Here is a 19,596-nt window from a genome sequence, read left to right as displayed (position 1 = left end):
TATAATTAGAAGGCTCTGCAAGCCTTATAGGTATGCTTCAAGTGAATGCTCCCGTGTAAACACAAATCTTTTCAGTCCTTAAAGGTAATTACAGCTGACAATAGTAAATGCCAGGATGCTTATTTAAAGAAAGGAGGCCTTTCAGCTTAGAAAACCAGACGTTCTCCAAGGTTATAAGCTCTTCTATAGACAGCAGGTACAAGCCTCGTGGGCTGGGCTAAAAGCAATCTGCTTTTAATAAAGCAGAAGGAAAATAAAAATCGTTGCTAATCTTCACTTGGTGGTCTTTCTCCCCAGCTGATTGCAGGGCGTTATCCCTCCCCGGGTTGGCTCGCAGCTCTTCTCTCTGTTTTCGATCAGTTATTCCGTAATCATCTTGTGGAGTACACTACAGTGCAGGGAATATTCTCGATTAACACGGTGAGATTGCCATGGAGACAGATTCCCTGGTGTCGGCTCTTGCCTGGTGTTGGGAATTTACAGTCCCCAGACAGCGTAGTTACCAGGGTCGCTTCTGGAAGTCATTCCCAGCTTCTTTGAAGGGCGGCGGTGTTTGGAAATCCTTTGGTTCCTCTCTGGGCAGGAGCGGTGCTGCCTCTGCTTCTGCGTGGGCCTGCCTTGTTCAGCTCCATCTGAATGGCTGCTGCGAAAACTAATGCCTGCCTGACCTTTAGAATATGAACTGGCGAGAGCTCGCTGTTTGCATGCAGCTTGTGGGAGGTGTGGACGTGCTGATTCAGAGGAGTGCTCACGAGAAACCAGAAAGACTGCTGTGGCTTTCAAAGACTGTTTTAATAATGATAAAAATGGCCCTGAAATGGACTTCCGTAACTGGTGTTTTTGAAAAGAGCACTGGCCACACAGGTATTTTGAATATACTAGAAAAATTAATTCAGAGTAAAAGTAAAAAAATAACGGGATTGCCAAGCATCTGAAGCTGCCCACGTGCCAGGGAGCAGAGGGAGAGCGGGGTGGTACTTGAGACTGTGATGCCAGTCGTGCCCGTGAAATCCACTGTCTTTAGGACAATTTGGCGAGCAAGCTAGGCTGTTTCCTCTTCTCCTTTACAAAAAGCGAACGGAGAGGCCAAGCAGGCTAAGGGCCTGTGATTAATTAGGCCGTGAAAACGTGTAGTGCGGCTTCAGGACCACGGGATAGCACTGGAGACGTGAGAGCCTAGTGATCATTTTCAGGGGGCCCATAGCAGCATCGTCATCTTGCTGGGCCTCTGTAGCCAGGGGCCTCACCTACGTCTCGGCAATGCTGTCGTTTGTAGATGGCAGAAGAAGGAAGTTTTAGGGGGAATCGGATCTGTGACTTTTGGTTTGAGCGGGTCATTTGTGGGTCACAGGAGTTAATCCTTGGTCCCTACGAAACAAAGCACCCATAGGCAGACCTTAGTTCGCCTAGCCTCCAGATGTCATTGCCTGTCCAGCCATAGGGAGTGCATCTCTTCTGGATGTTTGTGGATCTTATCTCTGCCTGCAGTGACTGAGTCTGTTGGTGATATAGTTATGGTTGACCGGTTTCTGGGTCTGTACAGTTGAGAATCTCACCTTCAGCACGTTGAAGCAGGAAGGTTAAATTCACAGTGTCCTGGATGGCTGTGTTTCCCAAATTTTACAAGCTATTCCTGAAAAATCCAAAGTATAACCGTAGGCAGGGCACGACAAATCCCAGGTGTCAGGGGCAGATTCCATAATGGGGGCAGAATTAGAAAGGAGGAAGAGGCTTTCCACGGTTCTGATAAGTGCTGCACATGGCCTGGGCTATCTGAGGGCACATCCTGACTTCTCTGTGTGGTTGGAAATGGCGTTCATCCTGATCCATCCACTCACCCGTCCATCTGTCCATCCATCCATCCACTCACCTCTCTCGCTGTTCTCATAGCCCCTGGGCTTAACAGGCTGTAGAGAATATAGATTCTTTAATCGAATAAAACCCTTCTTCACTCTAAGGTTGTTGATGAACATTTTAAGCCAGGGATTGGTGCTTGGCAAGATACTGATTTGGTCCAGGTTCAGCCAAAAGGCTACCATGGTCTTCTAGTTTTATTTCAGGTCAATAATTTCAGAGAAAAGTATATGCATAGTATATGGTCCAGTCAAAGGGGGAAGGCGGGGAGGCTTATGCAGGGAAGCATGGGTTATCCAGGCTTTGCTTCATGGTGCTGTTTTAGATGGTACTGGCACAAAAGTGAGATCACTGATGCTAGCTTTACCTCCACGGAAGCCTGCGTACAAGCAGCAATCCAGGCCCTCCCAGTGTTGTGCTTAGATGGAGATAATGTGCACTGTGTTCAGGTGGGTTCCCCGAGCCACGACATACACTGTTCATGAAAGTGCAGATAAAGATCTCAGGTCTTCTGTCTTTGTTCCCACTTTTGGCTCAGGGCGGGGAACTTTTTTGCAGAACGGATAATGTGGACTGAGAAGCGGAGTGGGCCTGGGCTGTCCTGATGCACAGGGGCTGGAGTGAGAACGTGAAGTTGCTGGTAAACGCTGTGGTTGAGAAGTCTGTTCGGTGGAGGTTTGAAAAAGGCAGGCTGCGTGGTTTCATGGCATCTGTGTCTCGCATTCTCTCTTTGCCTGATGCTTTTGCTGTTGGGGCAGCCCTTGGTCATTTTGAGGTCTGTGCCTTTTCCCACATTTGCATGGCCAAATTGAGCAGGACTTCCTTTGAAGGCCCAGCAAAGCCTGCTCTGCAGGCTGAGAAGTGTGTGGATTCTAGATTGGCTGTCTTTTTTTTTTTTTCTTTCCTGGGACTACCTGACATCACAAGAAATTATTCTATTTGAACTCTCCAGCAGAGCCAATTAGTCTGGGCTTCCTGGGGGAGTTCTTGGTGGTGGAGAGAGTGATTGCACAGGGCAGGTCTGGTCCTTGAGTTGAAGCTGCCCTGACTTCCTCCCCCTGGCTCCTGAGAGTCTCAGGTTGGCAGGACTGGGGTCCCACAGCGTTCTAGTTAAACAGTGGCCCTGTGTTCTTTGCTTTGGCTGTTCCTACTAATGACACAGTAACATAATTAATTGGTAATTAGGATGCCTCAGAGGTCTGGTTCCCTTTGAATCAGTGACTAGAGAGAATACGATTCTGGTAAGTACTAGCATATTTCTCCACAAAAAGAAAATGCTTGCAGGAGCTCCCAGGCAGTGCTGGGCTGGGGCCTGTTACCAGCGCTGTGACCAGTGGATCCATTTGACTCCTGCCATGCGTCCTTGGTCCAGTGTTGGCCATTTAGCTACACCTTTCTTCCCAAACAGAAAGAACAGACGTCAGCTCTACACGAGGCCTCTTTATTGTGTCTGCTGTGCGTTTGTCACTGGGGTGACTATTTTTAGAACTTACTGGAGGGTTGCATGCTTGATTTCTTTAGTCCTCAGCGCCCCACTTGCTGTGTTCCCTCAGGGGAAGCTGTGCCTGAAGACGAACAAATCAGTGCCAAGGACCAAAAGAGCCTGGAGCCCTGCGACAACACACCCATCATAGACAACATCACGCCCGTCGTTGTCGGCATCTCCGCCGAGAAGGAGAAGTACGACGAGGAAATCTCCAGTCTGTACCGGCAGCTTGACGATAAGGTCTGTGATTCAGGGCAAGAACTCTGTCTCCGTGGGCCCCAAAGACGCCACTCAGTCCCAGTTAAAGACATAAGTCATGTTATCTCTTAATGGCAAAGAGATAAGTAAGAGGAAGATTCCATCATTGTTGCCACATCAGGGAGAAGAATGCATGCAGGGCTCCAAGACCCCAGCTCCTTCTTCAGGGCTAAACAGGGGAGGCGCTGGGGCGGGAGGCAAAAGGTGTGTGTAATGAAGTGATCCTGGTCAAGGCCTGGCCACTGTCTCAGTTTTGGCTCTCCAGGATGCTTATTGTATCTGGGGGTCGGGGGGTGGGGACAAGTCAGTTCCTAGGAGTCGAGTGCTCTCATTTGAAGACCTCACCAAGTGCTAACGTGTCTGCAAGACTTTGCTCTTACTAGAACCCAGGGGCACTACAGGTTTAGGTTAGTGACTGTGGACTTTTAGGGACCTTTGAGGTGGTCTGGGACCTCAGTTACTCCTCTGTTTGTGCCTTCAGACTTGAAGCGGGACAAGATAGGTTAGATAGCACAGGTTTTGAGATAAATACCCCTTAGTTTTTAGCATGCTTATATGCAGAATTAATCAGGTGACTGACACAGAGGAAAGAGACATACAGGACGAGACAGAGGCAGTAGACTTTTATCCTGCTTTCCCTTGCTTTGTGGGGCCAGTGCTTCCTGACAGAGGCAGTTTCTGCATGCCTGTTATATGTGTTAGCCAGAGACTGACCGCCTTCACCCTGGGGCACAGACAGAGGGTAGCAAGCACATTCAGCACCAAGGCCCCTGGAGCTGAGATGGGGCTGCAGACTGCTGTGGATGTCTAGCTTCCTGATTCCCGGTTTCTGGTTTGATTGCTGTGGGAGTAGAAACCTTCATGGAGGAGTGATTAGAAGAACCAGGAAGTTGGGGGCAGGTGGTCTAGGTAGACAAGCACTCTCCTTTAGAGCGAACTGTCTGTATAGATTGCTGCAGGAGAGAAGGGCCGTGTGAGTGTGCGTGGGTGCGCTTGCCTCTTTCCTTTTCTTCTTGGAAAAGTCAACAGTAGCCCCGGCCTGGGACTCCGAGGACTCAAGTGGGACATCAGGTGGCTCTAAGGCCCTGAGCTTCAGACCTAATCACATTAGAGATGATGGCCTTTCTGCTGTGAAGCCCTTTTTAGAGGTAGATAGTTGAGTGATGTAGTTTGACCATGCTAATTGGGGATACTTAATCCTAGGACAAACTTTTAGGGCTCGGGTAGTCACGTAACTGAGTAACTGCGAAGGTTGGAATAACGAGAAAGACTCCGCACACAGCATGTCCCAGTCTTCCCCAGTAAAGGTTCAGTTAGGAACCCCCAAGACAGAGACTAAATCAGCGTGTCATGTGATCCTGGCACATTGCCCCTGGGATACCCTAAGCTCCTCCAGTTCCTCAGTTCATTTCATCAAGATTGCTGATACTGTCAGTCTGGTTTAATCTTTTCTCTGGTGGTTCGGCTCAGGTGCCATGGGGACACCTCTGGCCTGAATGTAATAGCTTTGTTCTGGAAATGTCACCATTAATCTCACAGGGCTCTCTGTCTTTGGGGTAAAGCCCAGCGTCTGGTATCACCTTTGCAAGCTGAATGTGACTGGCTGTCTTGAGGATGCTCCTTCCGCTTGTTTGTAGTTCTGGGAGTTAATATGATCCCCAAAGATTAAATCCTACCCTTCCAAAAACCCATCTCACAAATCCCCACACCCACGAGAACTGGGTACTTACTTTGCCCTTCATGCCCTTCATGTACTCTTTGCCTTTATTTTACCTGGGTGTTACAATCAAGATCCCAATGCAAAAGGAGATCAATAATAAGTAAATCTTTTATGCCAACTTCCTGATTTCTCCAAAGAACTATTATTGTTTTGAACAGTGAAGAAAACCAGATATAATCCCTTCCCCACCTCACAGATTCTGGCATCTATAGATTCTTGGATGGCGGGTCGGAATTGGCTCTGTGATGCTGAGGTGTGGGAGAGAACAGCGCCCAGAGGCAGTGTCCTGGAGGGCATCAAGCCCGTGATCCACTGCTAATTGTGTTTGTGAGCTGCTCAATTATGTCCCCTCAGCTGTCATCCTTACGTGTTCCCTCAGAGACTCTAAAAGAAAGCTCCCTGCTTCTGGGGACTTAGGCCTTCAGGTGTTTTGAGAATGCATGGTTGGGTCATGGCGTCTTCTTGGATTACTGAATGGTAGGACTGGAAATGTCTGGAGGGAGGGGAAGCCTTAGCCTGGGTAGCTGCATGTATCTTCACTAAGTTTTCCCAGCCCATTGGTGGCAGAGCAGGAATGACCTCAGCCCTTTAACCAAGAAATTGGTCATCTTAAGTGAATCTTTTATGATGCAGTGGGAGGAAGATAACACAGTTTCTACAAAACCCTCTGTGCTGTTCCTCATGGGTCTAAGGACAGATACACCCCAAGGTCCAGCTGTTTGATGGAAAAGCGTGTCCTTTGTAGTTGACCTGTGGCTTAATGTATAGGAAGCCCCAGGGAGATGCCCTGCTTGCCTGTGTGCTATCCTCATCTGTTACTCAGGACTCCCGGATGCCACTTCAGAGATAGCAATGCGTACTAAAATCTTTAGTATACAAGAGTATAGTATAACTACTAGATTCCTCATTAGTCTCCTCTGTGTGTTCTCTTTGCTTGATGGAGAAGCCATGTCATGTGGTGACGTCAAAGGACTGTCAGTATGATGGGGATCGGGTTATAGCATTCAAATATTGATGTTGGCCCTGTCTCTCATTGGAGACAGTAAATTCAGGGTCTGAACGTTGATTACGTACTGCACTAATTACTGGGTAGCAAAAACATCTCCAGAATTAAAGGTCACCAGTGACCTTTTGACAACTAAGGTGACCATATTATCTCATGTATAAGATATTCCCACTACAAAATTAATTTTTGAAAAGTACATTGAAATCTGTAATCTCGGTGTGAGCATGCTTAAACATGTCCTAAGAAATACACTTGACCTGCAGAAAGCACAGCATACCTTATTCAGAAAGGCTTAGGAGATGAAAATGAAGTCAGAATAGACAGCACTAAATCCTTAGAAAGTTGCCATCCTAAAGGGCGAATCTACTTTGGGTAATGATGCTAATACTGATTTGCTTTCTAATGGAATCCATTTCCATCCTTCCCAGATGGGGCTGCCCCCACTTAAATCACATCTCAGCTTGTCACCTGTCAGGGAGGAAGGTGCATCTTCAGGCTATGCCAAGAGCGCAGGAACCTTGCCCTTCCCTTCTCATTTCTGTCACTCGGAGGCAGGTTTCTCTTATTTGTCTTAGGGGAGAGATGAGATAGTGGATCTGGAGGGCGAGCTCTCTGGGTCTGTTACGTTAAGCTGTTTACCCTTCTTGTGCTGAGGAACAGGAATGCAGAATTGATCCTTGTAACTGCCATGCTAAGTATATGGAGGTGAGGAGAAACATGTCCTACAAAATGGCCAGTTAGCTAGGGGAGCCCGTTCTTGGCAGGTTTGCTGTGCTGTCGTTTCTCTAGTTCTGCCGGCAATCTGAGTGGGGAGGAACACCATCAATATTTTATGATTATTGATTATTTATGATTATTGACAGAACAGTGACGTATAAAGTTCAGGCAAATGGGCTTTCTGAGCAGAAAGGGCTGAGACCAGTGTGTAGGAAAGACCAAGGCACGGGCTAAGGATGTTCCAAGCCTATGCTACAGACCTGAGAATGCTGGTGCTCTCTGGAAGGCACTAGCTACACCATCCGCAAACCACAGGCCAGCACTGATGTAGACGCCACCACACATGCTGTGGATGTCTGTGGAAAACAGGTCCTGTCATCCACCCCTCTTACCTCACCTCTGGAACAGATCCAGAGCGCGGCAGTGCGGGGTGGGGTAAGGTTAATGGGGAAAACACAGAAGCAGGACCTGGCACACAGACAATGTAATACACGGAGATGGATTTGACTGCTTGTCGGACGTGCATCCTGACACAGGTCAGCAAACAGCACGTTTTCTCTCATAACTGAAGGATAGGTGAGCCTGAAGCCCCATTGTCATTTTTCATAGACTGGACTTAAAATTTCATTTGAAATCATGAAAACAGAGCAGTAAAGGTCACGTTCTGCCTCAGTGGTTAGGCGTCAAGCCCGGCTGCCTCTCCTTCATTAGAGGTGGCTTCCTGGCAGGGAGAGAGGCCTTCAGCCTTCTTGCTTTCTCAGCAGCGACACCTAGCGGCAGTGAAGAGAGCTGCTGTTTTTTCCCACTGTAATAGCTACTTTCAAAGAGGCATTCCTGTGTGCACACCCAGTTAGTGGCAAGGTGTGTTTGCTTGTTTTGTCTTTGAGCTGAGAAGATAGCCAAGAGGGCTGTCTATTGATACCAAAGAGAAAACACCACATAAGCACTAGTTTTGCTACGCTAAGTAAACAGCACTGGCGCACAAATAGTGGCCAGTCCTTCCGGTCACTTGGCAGCATTCCTGGTCACAGACGCGCTTGACAGTCCATTCCGTTAACATCTGTGCTGGGGCAGGATATATCTGGAGTCCCTTTCAGTCCACAAGTCCCAGACATCTGATTTCTGGATGGACAGAATTTGGGTTTGCTTTGTGGATGCCACATTTCCCAGGAAAAAAGCTGGGTAAAGAAATACACCAATCAACAAGCTCCCGGGATTGTCTCCTGCTGTCCCCGCCTCCCCCCTCATCTAACGAGCAAACTTAGGACTAGCCTCTTGGTGTCTGATTCCAGAAGGGAAACCAGGGTATCAAAACTGACATAACTAACCAAATATTAAACATGATGTTTCGTTGCAGGATGATGAAATTAACCAGCAGAGCCAGCTGGCTGAGAAGCTAAAGCAACAGATGTTGGATCAGGACGAGGTAAAGAATGCAACAAATTCTTTTTTACAGATTTTTTTTTTTACTAGTTTTTGTTGTTAATGTTAGTCCTAGAAATATAATTCGCAAATAACTTTTTCAAGACCTTAGAGCACACAGAGATTTCTTGGTAGGTTCTCTTACCAGTGCCTGCTAAAGGGGGACTGTGGCTGGCCCTAGACAACAAGCCTGTGACTTTGTAGTTAGCCTGTGCTCCGCTTAGCCCTGGGAGGGCAGGCGCCTCTCTCCAGGTGGCTGGGGGAGGCTCTCGCTCAGCCCCAGCAAAGCAGAACTCCACTATTGAGGCTGCTTCACCTCTGCACGTGAGCTGCTGCACAGAAACAGAATGGTTTGTCCATGGCGTGTTCACACGCGTCTAATGCACTTCGATCGCGTTCACCCTCTCTTCTCCTTTCCTGTCCCACCTCCCTTTCCTGCTTTTTTTTTTCCTACTTCCTTTTCCAAGCTAACCCGCTAAAGTCCATATAGAACAAATGTGACATTTGCCTTCCTGCGTCTGGCTGATTTTCTTAATGTGGTGTCTCAGATCTTTTCCTACAGATGACATAATCTTCTATTTATTGCTAAATAAAATTTCATTATGTGTATCTATCAGTCATGTCATCTTCTTACCTGCCTTTCGATTTGTCCATCTATCTGTCCACCCGTCCACCCGTCCACCCACCCACCCACCCACCCATCCACCCATCCATCCATCCATCCACCCACCCACCCACCCATCCACCCACCCATCCATCCACCCATCCATCCAATCTATCTCCTTCTCACATTTCCTCTGTCTAGACGTCTATTGATGGATTCCTAAGCTGGTTCTATAACCTGACTCTTGCAAAAAAAAATCTGGTTTATATTTGGCATAGGCCATGTTCTACCACTGTTGTACAGGGAAAAGAAAACCCAAACCGAAATCAGATGTAGACCATCAGAGGGAAAGCGAGTGGGACTATATCTTTGGCACACTATAAAGGAGGCTGGCTGTTTGGAGCCTCCCCTGGCAGCATGCTACGGTAAACGCACTGTTTTGCCATGGATTTTATATACAGGAACCCAAGTATAGCACATCCAGCCAATCTACCAAGCACAGATAATTCAAAATTCTCTTGCTGAGATCACCTAAGTATTCTCCTCTTCTGTGCTTTAAGATGCCCTTTGCTTCATTGCTGAAGTTGATTGGCTCATACGATGCAGTGATGGCGGGTGGTAGAGGTGATGCTCCAGTCTCTGTCCCCACACCTGGAAACCACTGTCCCTGAAACCATTTCCTTCCTCTCTGTTTTCCATCGTCTTTACAGTGTAATGACTGGGATTTTGTAGGGGGACAACCTGTGCCTGTCGAGCCACGGGAACCAGATGGAATAGGTTTCTATCTTACCTGGGGTTGAAACCACCTGCTTATATTTGCTGCTCTCTGCCTCAGGCTGTCCTCTGCCTCTCCAAGAGAGATGCAGCTGCCTTGGATCAGTTCACTTTGCTACAGTTCAAACATTTTCCCTCCTGCAAAGCAGTTAATGTTCGTGTTAGGGAAATCAGAAAATAACAATAGGAACAAAGCTAAAGAAACCATCTACGAGCCCAGGAACCCATACCACGTGTCAGTATTTGGGGCAAATTTTCCTAGACATTCCTAAAATTAAGGAAATGTGACTTCATTTTAAGTACTTTTTGGTGATTTTGAAATCAGCTTTTGTCTAGTATGAAATCGTGGCACTGGTTTCAAAAGCTCTGCCAGTGTTAGTATTGTCATTCGGAATGGTTTTCCCATCTTTCGTTTAACATGGAAAAGGCGGTCAGCTTGTTTTCTATGCCGTGGCATGTGTGTGTGTGTGTGTGTGTGTGTGTGTGTGTGTGCGTGTATGTGCGCCATGCACGTGTAGTTCAGTATTTGACTTAAGCATAAGATTCCCGAGCTAAAAAGGAAAAAAGAGAAAAGATTTTTGAAATAACATTTGAAAATGCATTTAGCATCTGTACCATACAGTGAGAGTTCCTGGCAGCCTGCGTGTTTCCAGCCTGTTTTCTTGTATCGTTATAAAGTTGCTCTATGTGGGTAGAGCACAGGTCGTTGCCATATAATTAGTGGAGTCACCCACCCTCCCTTCTCACTTCCCCAGCTGCTGGCCTCCACAAGAAGGGACTACGAGAAGATACAGGAGGAGCTGACACGCCTCCAGATTGAGAACGAGGCAGCCAAAGATGAAGTGAAAGAAGTCCTGCAGGCCCTGGAGGAGCTGGCTGTCAATTACGACCAGAAGTCACAGGAAGTGGAGGACAAGACCAGAGCCAATGAGCAGCTGACTGACGAGCTGGCCCAGAAAACGGTTGGAGCAATAGTGTTACACGGGCGGGACTTCCTTGCTGAGAGATTTATATAGGAAGGCAGTTGACCGAATGCTGTGACCTCTCCACCAGTCCTCTCCCCCACGGACTGTTGGTCACAGCTGTTTTATATCCAGGAAACATATACCCCTAGCAAGAATGCGATCAGGAAATAGTTGAGTGCAGATTCTAGATCCAGAAAAAACTCAGGGAAAGATTTGACTTTATGACTCTTGAACCCCAGGCGAGATGTTTCAGTATCTCCAACAGTAATTGCTTTGTCTATCAAAAGGGCAATAATACGCTCCTTGAGTGGCCTGAGTTAGTGGCCGGTTATCTACAGCACCGAACAAGGACCTGTGCGTGTGATATGGTAACGATGAGCAGTGAGTAACACTGAAAAGTGTTGTCGTTGAGAGCAAAGGTGGAGGGCCCGTTGGCATTGTGCATTCCATTGTTTACATCCTGGTGACTGAGACTGCCCCCCCCCCAGCTTCTGTCCTAGCTTCAGGAGGCCAGAGGTAAGCCGGGGCCGAGAACTCGCATCCCGCCGGCACATGGTAGTTTTTCCAGTTCTTCCCACAGAGGTGGATGCTGGTGCTTTTACTTGGTGGGCTAGTGGCAGGCAGCAAGGCCAGTGAGCACTTGGTGAGGTAGCTATGCCATGCCCTTTGCTGACTGGAAGTTGAGGTGGCTGTAGCCTGCGGCTCTTGGTGCTTCTGCCTAATGGCCTGGTGTCCAGGCCTGTGCTGGACTACCTTACCGAAACATTAGTCCCAGGGACACACACCACACGGTTAGGAAAGTGTTGGCGGCTGGTGGCGGAGTGGAGAGGAAGTCCTACTTCCTATTGTATGGAGAAAGAAAGTCCTTCCTAATGGCTTCCTGGAGAAAGGACTGTGGGGTCCGTGGTGTTAAAAATAAGGTGAAATGAACAGTTGGCAATGGCGACCTAAGCTGCCGCAGACTCGGGGAGGCACCTACACCGCTTTGGCTGTGTTCTTCTGGGTTCGTACAGCTCGTGTTTTGTGCTCCTCAAAGCAAGGCACGATTTTCCAAACTGTGCTTCTAATTTTGTGTCAAAACAACTATTATCAGACTGCTCTCATACGTTTTACATAAGCTGCAGTGACTAGCTGGCTGCAGCGGGAGAATTGTACCGACGCCTTTGCATTGACTTGCGAGGCTGCAGGAGTGCACTTGCTCCCGCATTGGCTGCATTGGTGCCGAGATGCCAGGAGGCGGGTGTCCCGTTGCTGTGAGTGAAGGACACATTACTTCTCATGACAGCAAACGCGGAGGGTAGCAAAGAGATGAGCTTGCTGGAGTTTGGGGAGAAAATAGGGCTTCTGCTGCTTAGGAAGGAGCTGGGCTGTGGAACGTGAGTCGTTTTGAAAAGTTACGGTATTTGTCTTCCCTGAGGATTAGAAGATGTTTTAAGTTGTTTTCTATGCTCATTAATGCTTGTCTGGGCCATTGACTCCAGACCCATTAATGAGAGTATTTGGAAGTGACCCAGGGAGCATAGAACTGGGACTAGAACGAGGGAAGTGAGACGACGCTCGGCGAGTTAGAGAACATGATTTAATACCATAGCCATAAGGGCCTGTTTTTCTCACCATCGTGTGCATGACGCCAGAGGTCAGCCTTGGGCAGCAGTCCTCGGAGCTGTCTGTCTTGTTTTTTGAGACAGTCTCATTCTTTTAGAATTCACCGAGTGTGCAGACGGGCTGGCCAGGGGCAGGACTCCTGCCCAGCACTGAGATAACTAGGGTACACCACTAGACCCAGATTTCTGTTACATAGTTTCTGGGAATCGGACTCAGGTCCCAAGTACCTCATTGACCGAGCCAGCAGTCCGACCCTTTTGTTTATTTAAAAATCTGCATTACTTTATATTTGCAGGTGGAGGTCAGAGCACCGTTTGCTGGAATCAGTTCTTGTGTTTACCTGCTGTGTCGTCTTCTAGGCCCTGGATTTATCTTTAATAACTGACTTTGCTTACGTGGATACTGTCAGCAAAAACATACCTGGTCTTACAAGATACTATCTCCGTATTAAGTTCCCCTGTCAGAGAACCGAGTGCCGTCACTGGTTGGCCTTCTGGGTTCTCCTTCACTTAGACCAGAGGGATGATCAAGGAGCTGAGTCTGGCCTGGGCTGTTGAGCTCTGGAGGCTGCAGGAAGGAAATTCATGGGCCTCCTTGCTAACTTGTGGTTGAATTGGTTTCTCCAGACGACACTGACAACCACCCAGAGAGAGCTGAGTCAGTTGCAGGAGCTCAGCAACCAGCAGAGGAAGAGGGCGACGGAGATCCTGAACCTGCTGCTGAAGGGTCTGGGGGAGATAGGCGGGATCATCGGCACCAACGACGCGAAGACGGTGAGCCGACTTCCGGTCCGTCCTCCATTCCCACGCTGACTTCCGTGTGACCTGGGCTTGGTGGCACCTGAGCCTCAGGGCTGTGGTCTGTGTGTGTGGCATGCTGGGAAATAGCTGAAGGCAGGGGGAAAAAAAAAGCTGGTGCATGAAGGTTGGGGGGTGGAGGAGAGGAACAATTTGCCTTTCCTATCTGGGGAGCGTCTTCCGGTCTTGGTCGGTCTTGTGTGACTTGGTTTATTCCTTGGCCTAACTTGCGGTGTCCCCATATTGGGGCTCAGCTGGGGGAAGTCTCAGGTCAGACCTCAGTCGTCTCCTGCTTAAGAGCCCAGTGCCGTGAGAGTTCTCCAGCCAAGCAGTACGAATTATGTAAGCTTCTAGATGAAAGTCGCAGGCAACCGGCAGCGGCTCTAGGAGTAAACCACGCTTTATTATCTGCAGTGGAGAAGTCTTGTTATTCAGCGTGATCTGCTTCACCTGGGGCTAATTAGCAATATAGACCCGCGGCCTGCTTCAGACATACTGAAGCAGAAATTACCTTTTAACAAGCTTCTCCAGGTGACTCGTGGCTTATTAAAGTTAAGGAAACAAATTTGGTTTCCCCGAAGCGGCTCAATAATACAGAGGACCCAGCGTCTCTATTCTGTTTCCTCTCTGGCTGGCCTCAGCCTGTTTCATTTGCATGGCCTTAAGCTTTTGCCTCATAGAGCAAGATCACTGCTGTAGCCCGGACCATCCCGTCTTCTCTCGGCTACATCCCAGGCAGTGTGGGCTGCGACACTGACTGCTTTTATCCAGGAGGGAACCATATGCCAGAAGTTCCCAGTAGATGTAGCCGAGCAGCTGCAGGTCATATGGGCCATCCCAAAGGAGAGTAAGATTGCGGTGGGTGACCTTATCCTCTGGAGTTATGCACACTGGTGCTCCTGCAGGCAAGGAAGTGAGAGAGGTGGGGAAATGGAGGGCCATCTAAAGTTGTCTCAAAGCTGGGATGAGAAGGGAAAGAGAGAAAGAATGATGTCTGCCAAGAGCAACAGTCATTGGCCATTAACCAGGAAAACAGGATAGAGAATCACAAAAATAGCTCTCTTGGGGTAAACATTAGATGAAGTCCCCTTCACACTTTTGAGGTGTACTGTTGTCTTCTGAGGACGGTGGTGACCCCCAAAGCCTGCCCCTCCCCCAGGATGCTAGTGTTCCACAGTTCTGAAGGGCATTGCTTTCCAATGGCGAAGCAGCTCTGACTGAGCAGTTACTGTGTTGACAACACTGGGCTGAGGACTGGGGCTCCTTAGCTTGCTGCCCACAGATCCTGAACACAGAACCCTCTGAACGGAAGTACTTTACGCCTTTACTGATGGCCCTTCCGTGTGTTGGCAGTGGTTAAACTCTGGGAACCCCTGCAAAACTTAGAGAGCACCTCTGTGAAACAGAAATCCCTTGAAAGGTGCCACAGGTCTAGGCTGGGAAGACCTTGTACCTTGGTTGCTGCAGAGTGTCTCTTGAGTCCGGGTCAGTCTGTCAGCCCAGCCTGGTTATTCTGTGCCTGGGGGGTAATTTTTAGAGCCACGTGTTGGTGTTGAGCAAGGCAATTCTGGCTGTCCAAGGCCTCGCAGGACCAGGTGGGGCTGATTCGTGGAAAGTTGGTGTCTGCTGCGGGCAGCAATAAGGGGAGTTGGTTTTATGCTAAGCGTCTAATGCGGAGCTGATCAGCTTGCTAATGAAGCCAAAGTGTGCCTGTGCTTTGTCATCAGAGGCCCCTCCTGCTGGAAGACAGATTTTTAAATACTCTCCGGGTGTTTTGAGATTATTTTTAGACTCCAGACATTGGCTGCCCTAGTTAATTTCACTGATGACTCTCCCTTGTAGATCGTGGTGTTCTTAGAGCGCCTTGTTCCTTGATGGGCCAGCGACAAAGGCTGCAAGTGTTTTCCACTTGGTGTTCCCATGCTGTTGCGTTTACAAGCGGGTTGGACTGAGGAGCACTGTTGGGAGGCAAATCTCAGGCAGTCACAAACCCAACAGCCTAGCAAGGGCCTCCAGGAAGGGGAGTCGCGGCTGATAGCTGTGTTTTACCCGACTGTCGGCTTGGTATTACATTTCAGTCGCTGTTAAGTATTGATGAGTTCTTATAAGGTTAAAATCACAGGGCTGGGATGCAGGACAATGTGTTTTATATTTGCTCCCAGTTTTCGGGGCTTATGCTCAGAATCATTTAAATCTTAGCCCTCAAATATATACATGGAAAAAAATGTCTAGTTAATGGCAGCAGTAATAACATAAGGAGGTGGGTGGGGGGGCAGTGAGAGGACGCTGTGGAGTCTTAGAAAGCAGAGCTAGAGTCCTTGCCTGCTGCAAAAGCTGCTGTCCTTTAGTCTCCCAGGACTAAACAGTCTTCCTAAAGTGCAAGGCTGCCCTCTGGTGGCGAAATGTAGTACACACAACGCTACTTTTTCCATGACTTTCTTGGCTTGTGTACCAAGCATCTCAGCCTATTCCAAATACCTTGTTTCTGATTTTTGGGTCCCAGTGGAGCTCAGAAATGTAGAAGCCAGATATAGCTCACTCAGGCATTCTTCCAAGATTACCGCTTTTCAATGCAAACGTAGGCTTTGTTCTTAGATATCTTAATAAGTAGGTCTACTTGGAAGGGCAGGTGCAAAAAGGCAAAAAAAAAAGAGATTGGTAGCGACAGGAAGCCAAGCAGGGAAACCTTCACCGCGAGGAGACGCTGGAATGAGTGATGCATTCCCAGGCAGTAGAGGTTTGTTTGAAGACTATGGAAAAAGTCTTCTATGGCTACCTCACCACTGAGGAGGGTGTGGAAAATTGAAATTCTGGGCTGAGCTTCTCTACAGGCTAGGAGCCCTTACAGGGACACGATTGTAGTCATGCAAGGTAAGGCTTCTGAGAAATTTTCTCCTTTAAGGAATTCTTCAGTAGTTTTTCTTCCTGCATCATCTTGTGTATCCTCAAATCAATGCCAATGAAACGCACGGCTAACTTAGGAGTATGTTGGATGGTGGTTTCTGATGGGAACTTTCTTGTGTAGTATCCAATGCCTTGACACTGACTTGGTAGAGGTTATTTTCAGTTTTTCCTATGATGAGACTTTTTGCCAAAAAGCTATGGGCACCTCAGGGACCCACGGTCAGGTTCCAAGGGATCCGCGCACTTCTGATGTTTCCTTCTGTACTCAGCTGGCAGATGTGAATGGAGTCATTGAAGAGGAGTTCACCATGGCGCGCCTGTACATCAGCAAGATGAAGTCGGAGGTCAAGTCCCTTGTGAACCGCAGCAAGCAGCTGGAGAGCGCCCAGATGGACTCCAACAGGAAGATGAATGCCAGCGAACGGGAGCTGGCGGCTTGCCAGTTGCTGATCTCCCAGGTGGGCTGTCCACCCCACCCCACCCCACCCCCGTTCACGCTCCCCTGTTGAGACCTGTCCCCTGCATGTCCTTCGTGGGGCTGGTGCTGTGTACTGGGGGGGGGGGTGTCAAGACACTCAGCCTATCTCAGGTTATCCCACCCACACCTTTTTTGTCTTTTTGAGACAAAAACATCACTTTGTAGCCCAGTTTTCCCTTGAACTCCTCATCCTCCTATTTCAGACGCATCCCCTCATGCCCCCTGCTGAATATGGGTGATGGGTGTTTATTACTTAGAGCCTGGTCTCTAAGGTTTTCCTTAAGTCTAGGTTTTATTGTATAAATTACAGAAATCCCTCAAGGCTTTTCTGTCTTCAAAGGGTCCATCCGTATTTCTCAGTGGGCCCGTGGGTGACTGGGTGACAATGTTGTTGAGCATGTATAATGTATTTCTAAGTTTCCTCTTAGTAAAGTCAACATTTCTACATCTGAAAGTCCCCACCACAGGGACACAGTGTGCAAACAGAAACTGCTGTCTTTAATGGCGGTGACAGGAACGGTTTGTCACATGCACACGTGGCTAAAAATTTCACGTGCGTTTTCTTGCTTGGTCTTTAAAAAGTTCTGAAGGCAGACTTTATTCTTTTTTTTTTTTTGGTGTTGTTGTTCTAAAATAAAGATGAAATTGTGTTTAAGTATATTGTCCAAATACATACTGGCGGAGCTGGACATAACCCAAAGTTTATGCCTGCTCTTTTTCCACTGGAGATGGTGTTTTCATCTCAGGAAGGTAGCTCAGGGGACCGTGGAGCAGTTCCGGGCTGCACCAAAGTGTCCGCTTACTGTTTGGGTTTGAGATATGTGAGATGGTACCAGTATGCTGGTCACTGCTGTGTAACAGAGTCATTTGAGGGGCAGGTACCAGCGTGGCCTAGAATGTCTAACAGCACCGCGAGGCAGACAGAACATCTTATTCTGATTTGGCTTTAAACATATGCAGTAATAGAAACAGCTCCAACCTAGTTATCTGAGAAGGGTCTACGGTTGGTTTTTTATTACATAGATAGTGTTTAAAGGAAAGTTGATCAATATGATGGTAATCCTTTGGAAAGCACTTGGAAATTACAAAACCAGAAAAAAAGTAAGTATCGTGTGTGTGTGTGTGTGTGTGTGTGTGTGTGTGTACATGCTCACGTGTATCACACATGTAGAGGCCAGAGGTTCACTTTGGTGTTTTAACTAGTTAGTCAGGGGCCTCATCCCAGCCCCCTGGCATCCATCTTTGGAATACTGGGCAGGAAACTCCATTTCAAGCCCCCTCCCCTGGGAGTTGCTTTAGTCCAAACTCCACCTCTGAGAAAGCCTGCTAAGAGGTGACCCCTCCCCAGGGAGGGTCAAGACCACTCCCACAGTCAAGGCTACCCAAACTGCCGCCCAGATAATGAACGCATGGTTTTCAGGCTTCGCATGGTCTCCCCTTCCCTCTCTTCCCCTCGCCATGCTTTCCCAGGACCACCCGGGAGCACTGCATTAAACATGGGCATATTTTATTCGGTTTGATTTGGTCTGATTGGAATTATTTGTGTCGGCGGAGAGGCTCGTCTAAGAAATATTCCTAACATTTGGGTAGCCTCTATTTCTTCTCTGTTTTTTTGAGACAGGATATCTTAGTGGTACTGAGTCTGGTGCTTGTGTTTTGGCTAGACTGGCTGGCCTGCAGTCCCCTGGGACCCACCTGTCTTTGCCCGTCCGCAGTTCTGGGGCTGTAGGCAAATGCCACCACTCAGCTTTTATATGGCTTCCGGGGATCCAGATGTGGGTCCTCATGCTTCTGTCCTCTGTGCTATATCCCTAGCCCAGAAGTGTCTTTGGGCCAGTAATTTTATGTATTCTATTTTTCATTGGTAATAGAGATGAAAATTTTAAATTTCATATGGTATTATAGTTTTGTGATTAAAATATTAAAAGCTTATATGGAAACTGTTGAATGCACTACTATTTTACATTATGATAAAATATATTACCCAAATACATACCTGTTGATAGACAAATGATGAAGTTATGTGGAAGAATATTATATAAAACATAAAAATCCATAAAACTTGGGTATTTGGGAAGTATATATAAAATCAAGTTAAAATGAGTTGTATCTATGCCATTTTATTTGTTTATTTTTATTTTTAAAAGATATATTTATTTATTATGTATACAACATTCCTTCCATGTATGTTTGCATGCCAGAATAGGGCACCAGATCTCATTACACATGGCTGTGAGCCACCGTGTGGTTGCTGGGAACTGAACTCAACACCTTTAGAAGAGCAGTCAGTGCTCTTAACCTCTGAACTTTCTCTCTAGCCCCCTCTATGCCATTTTCTATCTTCGTAAAATGTACCTTAATTTGTGAGACAGGGTGGTTTGTGGGTGAAATTCATATTGCATTTTTGTGGATTTGCTCTATATTTTATGACTATATTGTCATTATCAACAAGAACTTTTTTAATTTGCAGCAAGACATTTTTATAATTTATAAAAACTGACAGAGAAAGATAAACGTTAGAGAAAGGTACAGCTCAGTTCTAGTTTTTAGGGTACCTTTAAGACCGTGGCATGAGCTTGAGGGGTCTTCTCCCGAGAGCTGAAGTCAGCCCCAGGCAGTGCATCCGTGGCTAGCAGCCCCATGTTTTCTGTGTCCCGCTGGACAAAGCGGCCCCACGTCCAAATCCCTGCTGCACCGTGCGCATGGATAGGACGCCTCAGATTAGGTCTGCTGGGCCTGTGTCGGTGAGGGAGAAGGGAAACGCAGCAGCGGAGCTCCTGGACGAGGGCCGACGCAGTCTGCAGCGCTCGGCGTGTGCCCTCGGCTGACTGTAGGCTGAGAACTCTGCTCACTGGAGCCATCCGGCCAGAGCAAGGTTGAGCACTGACACGCAAGCATGGGGCCCTAACCTCACAGGGACACTGACTGGAATAGTGTGGAAAACTGAAGTTAGGAAAGTCTTCCTATGTCAGCAGCGAGTGTGGCTTCCCACGAGGCCATTTCATA

At 47.8% G+C, this 19,596-nt stretch overlaps 1 protein-coding gene across 1 annotated transcript in view; it reads left to right on the top strand.

The window, feature by feature from the left end:
• Window positions 1-19,596, top strand: part of Kif5c (kinesin family member 5C) — a 153,153-nt gene that overhangs the window by 95,286 nt on the left and 38,271 nt on the right. Inside the window, exons 12-16 of the mRNA XM_038337821.1 lie at window positions 3,408-3,580; window positions 8,399-8,467; window positions 10,597-10,803; window positions 13,038-13,184; window positions 16,382-16,570. Coding sequence (XP_038193749.1) covers window positions 3,408-3,580; window positions 8,399-8,467; window positions 10,597-10,803; window positions 13,038-13,184; window positions 16,382-16,570 — 785 coding nt within the window. The remainder of the gene's footprint in view (window positions 1-3,407; window positions 3,581-8,398; window positions 8,468-10,596; window positions 10,804-13,037; window positions 13,185-16,381; window positions 16,571-19,596) is intronic.

This window comes from Arvicola amphibius, chromosome 7 (assembly GCF_903992535.2).
Source record: "Arvicola amphibius chromosome 7, mArvAmp1.2, whole genome shotgun sequence".
NCBI classification, from domain to species: domain Eukaryota; kingdom Metazoa; phylum Chordata; class Mammalia; order Rodentia; family Cricetidae; genus Arvicola; species Arvicola amphibius.
This window is presented reverse-complemented; position numbering and strand designations above follow the sequence as displayed.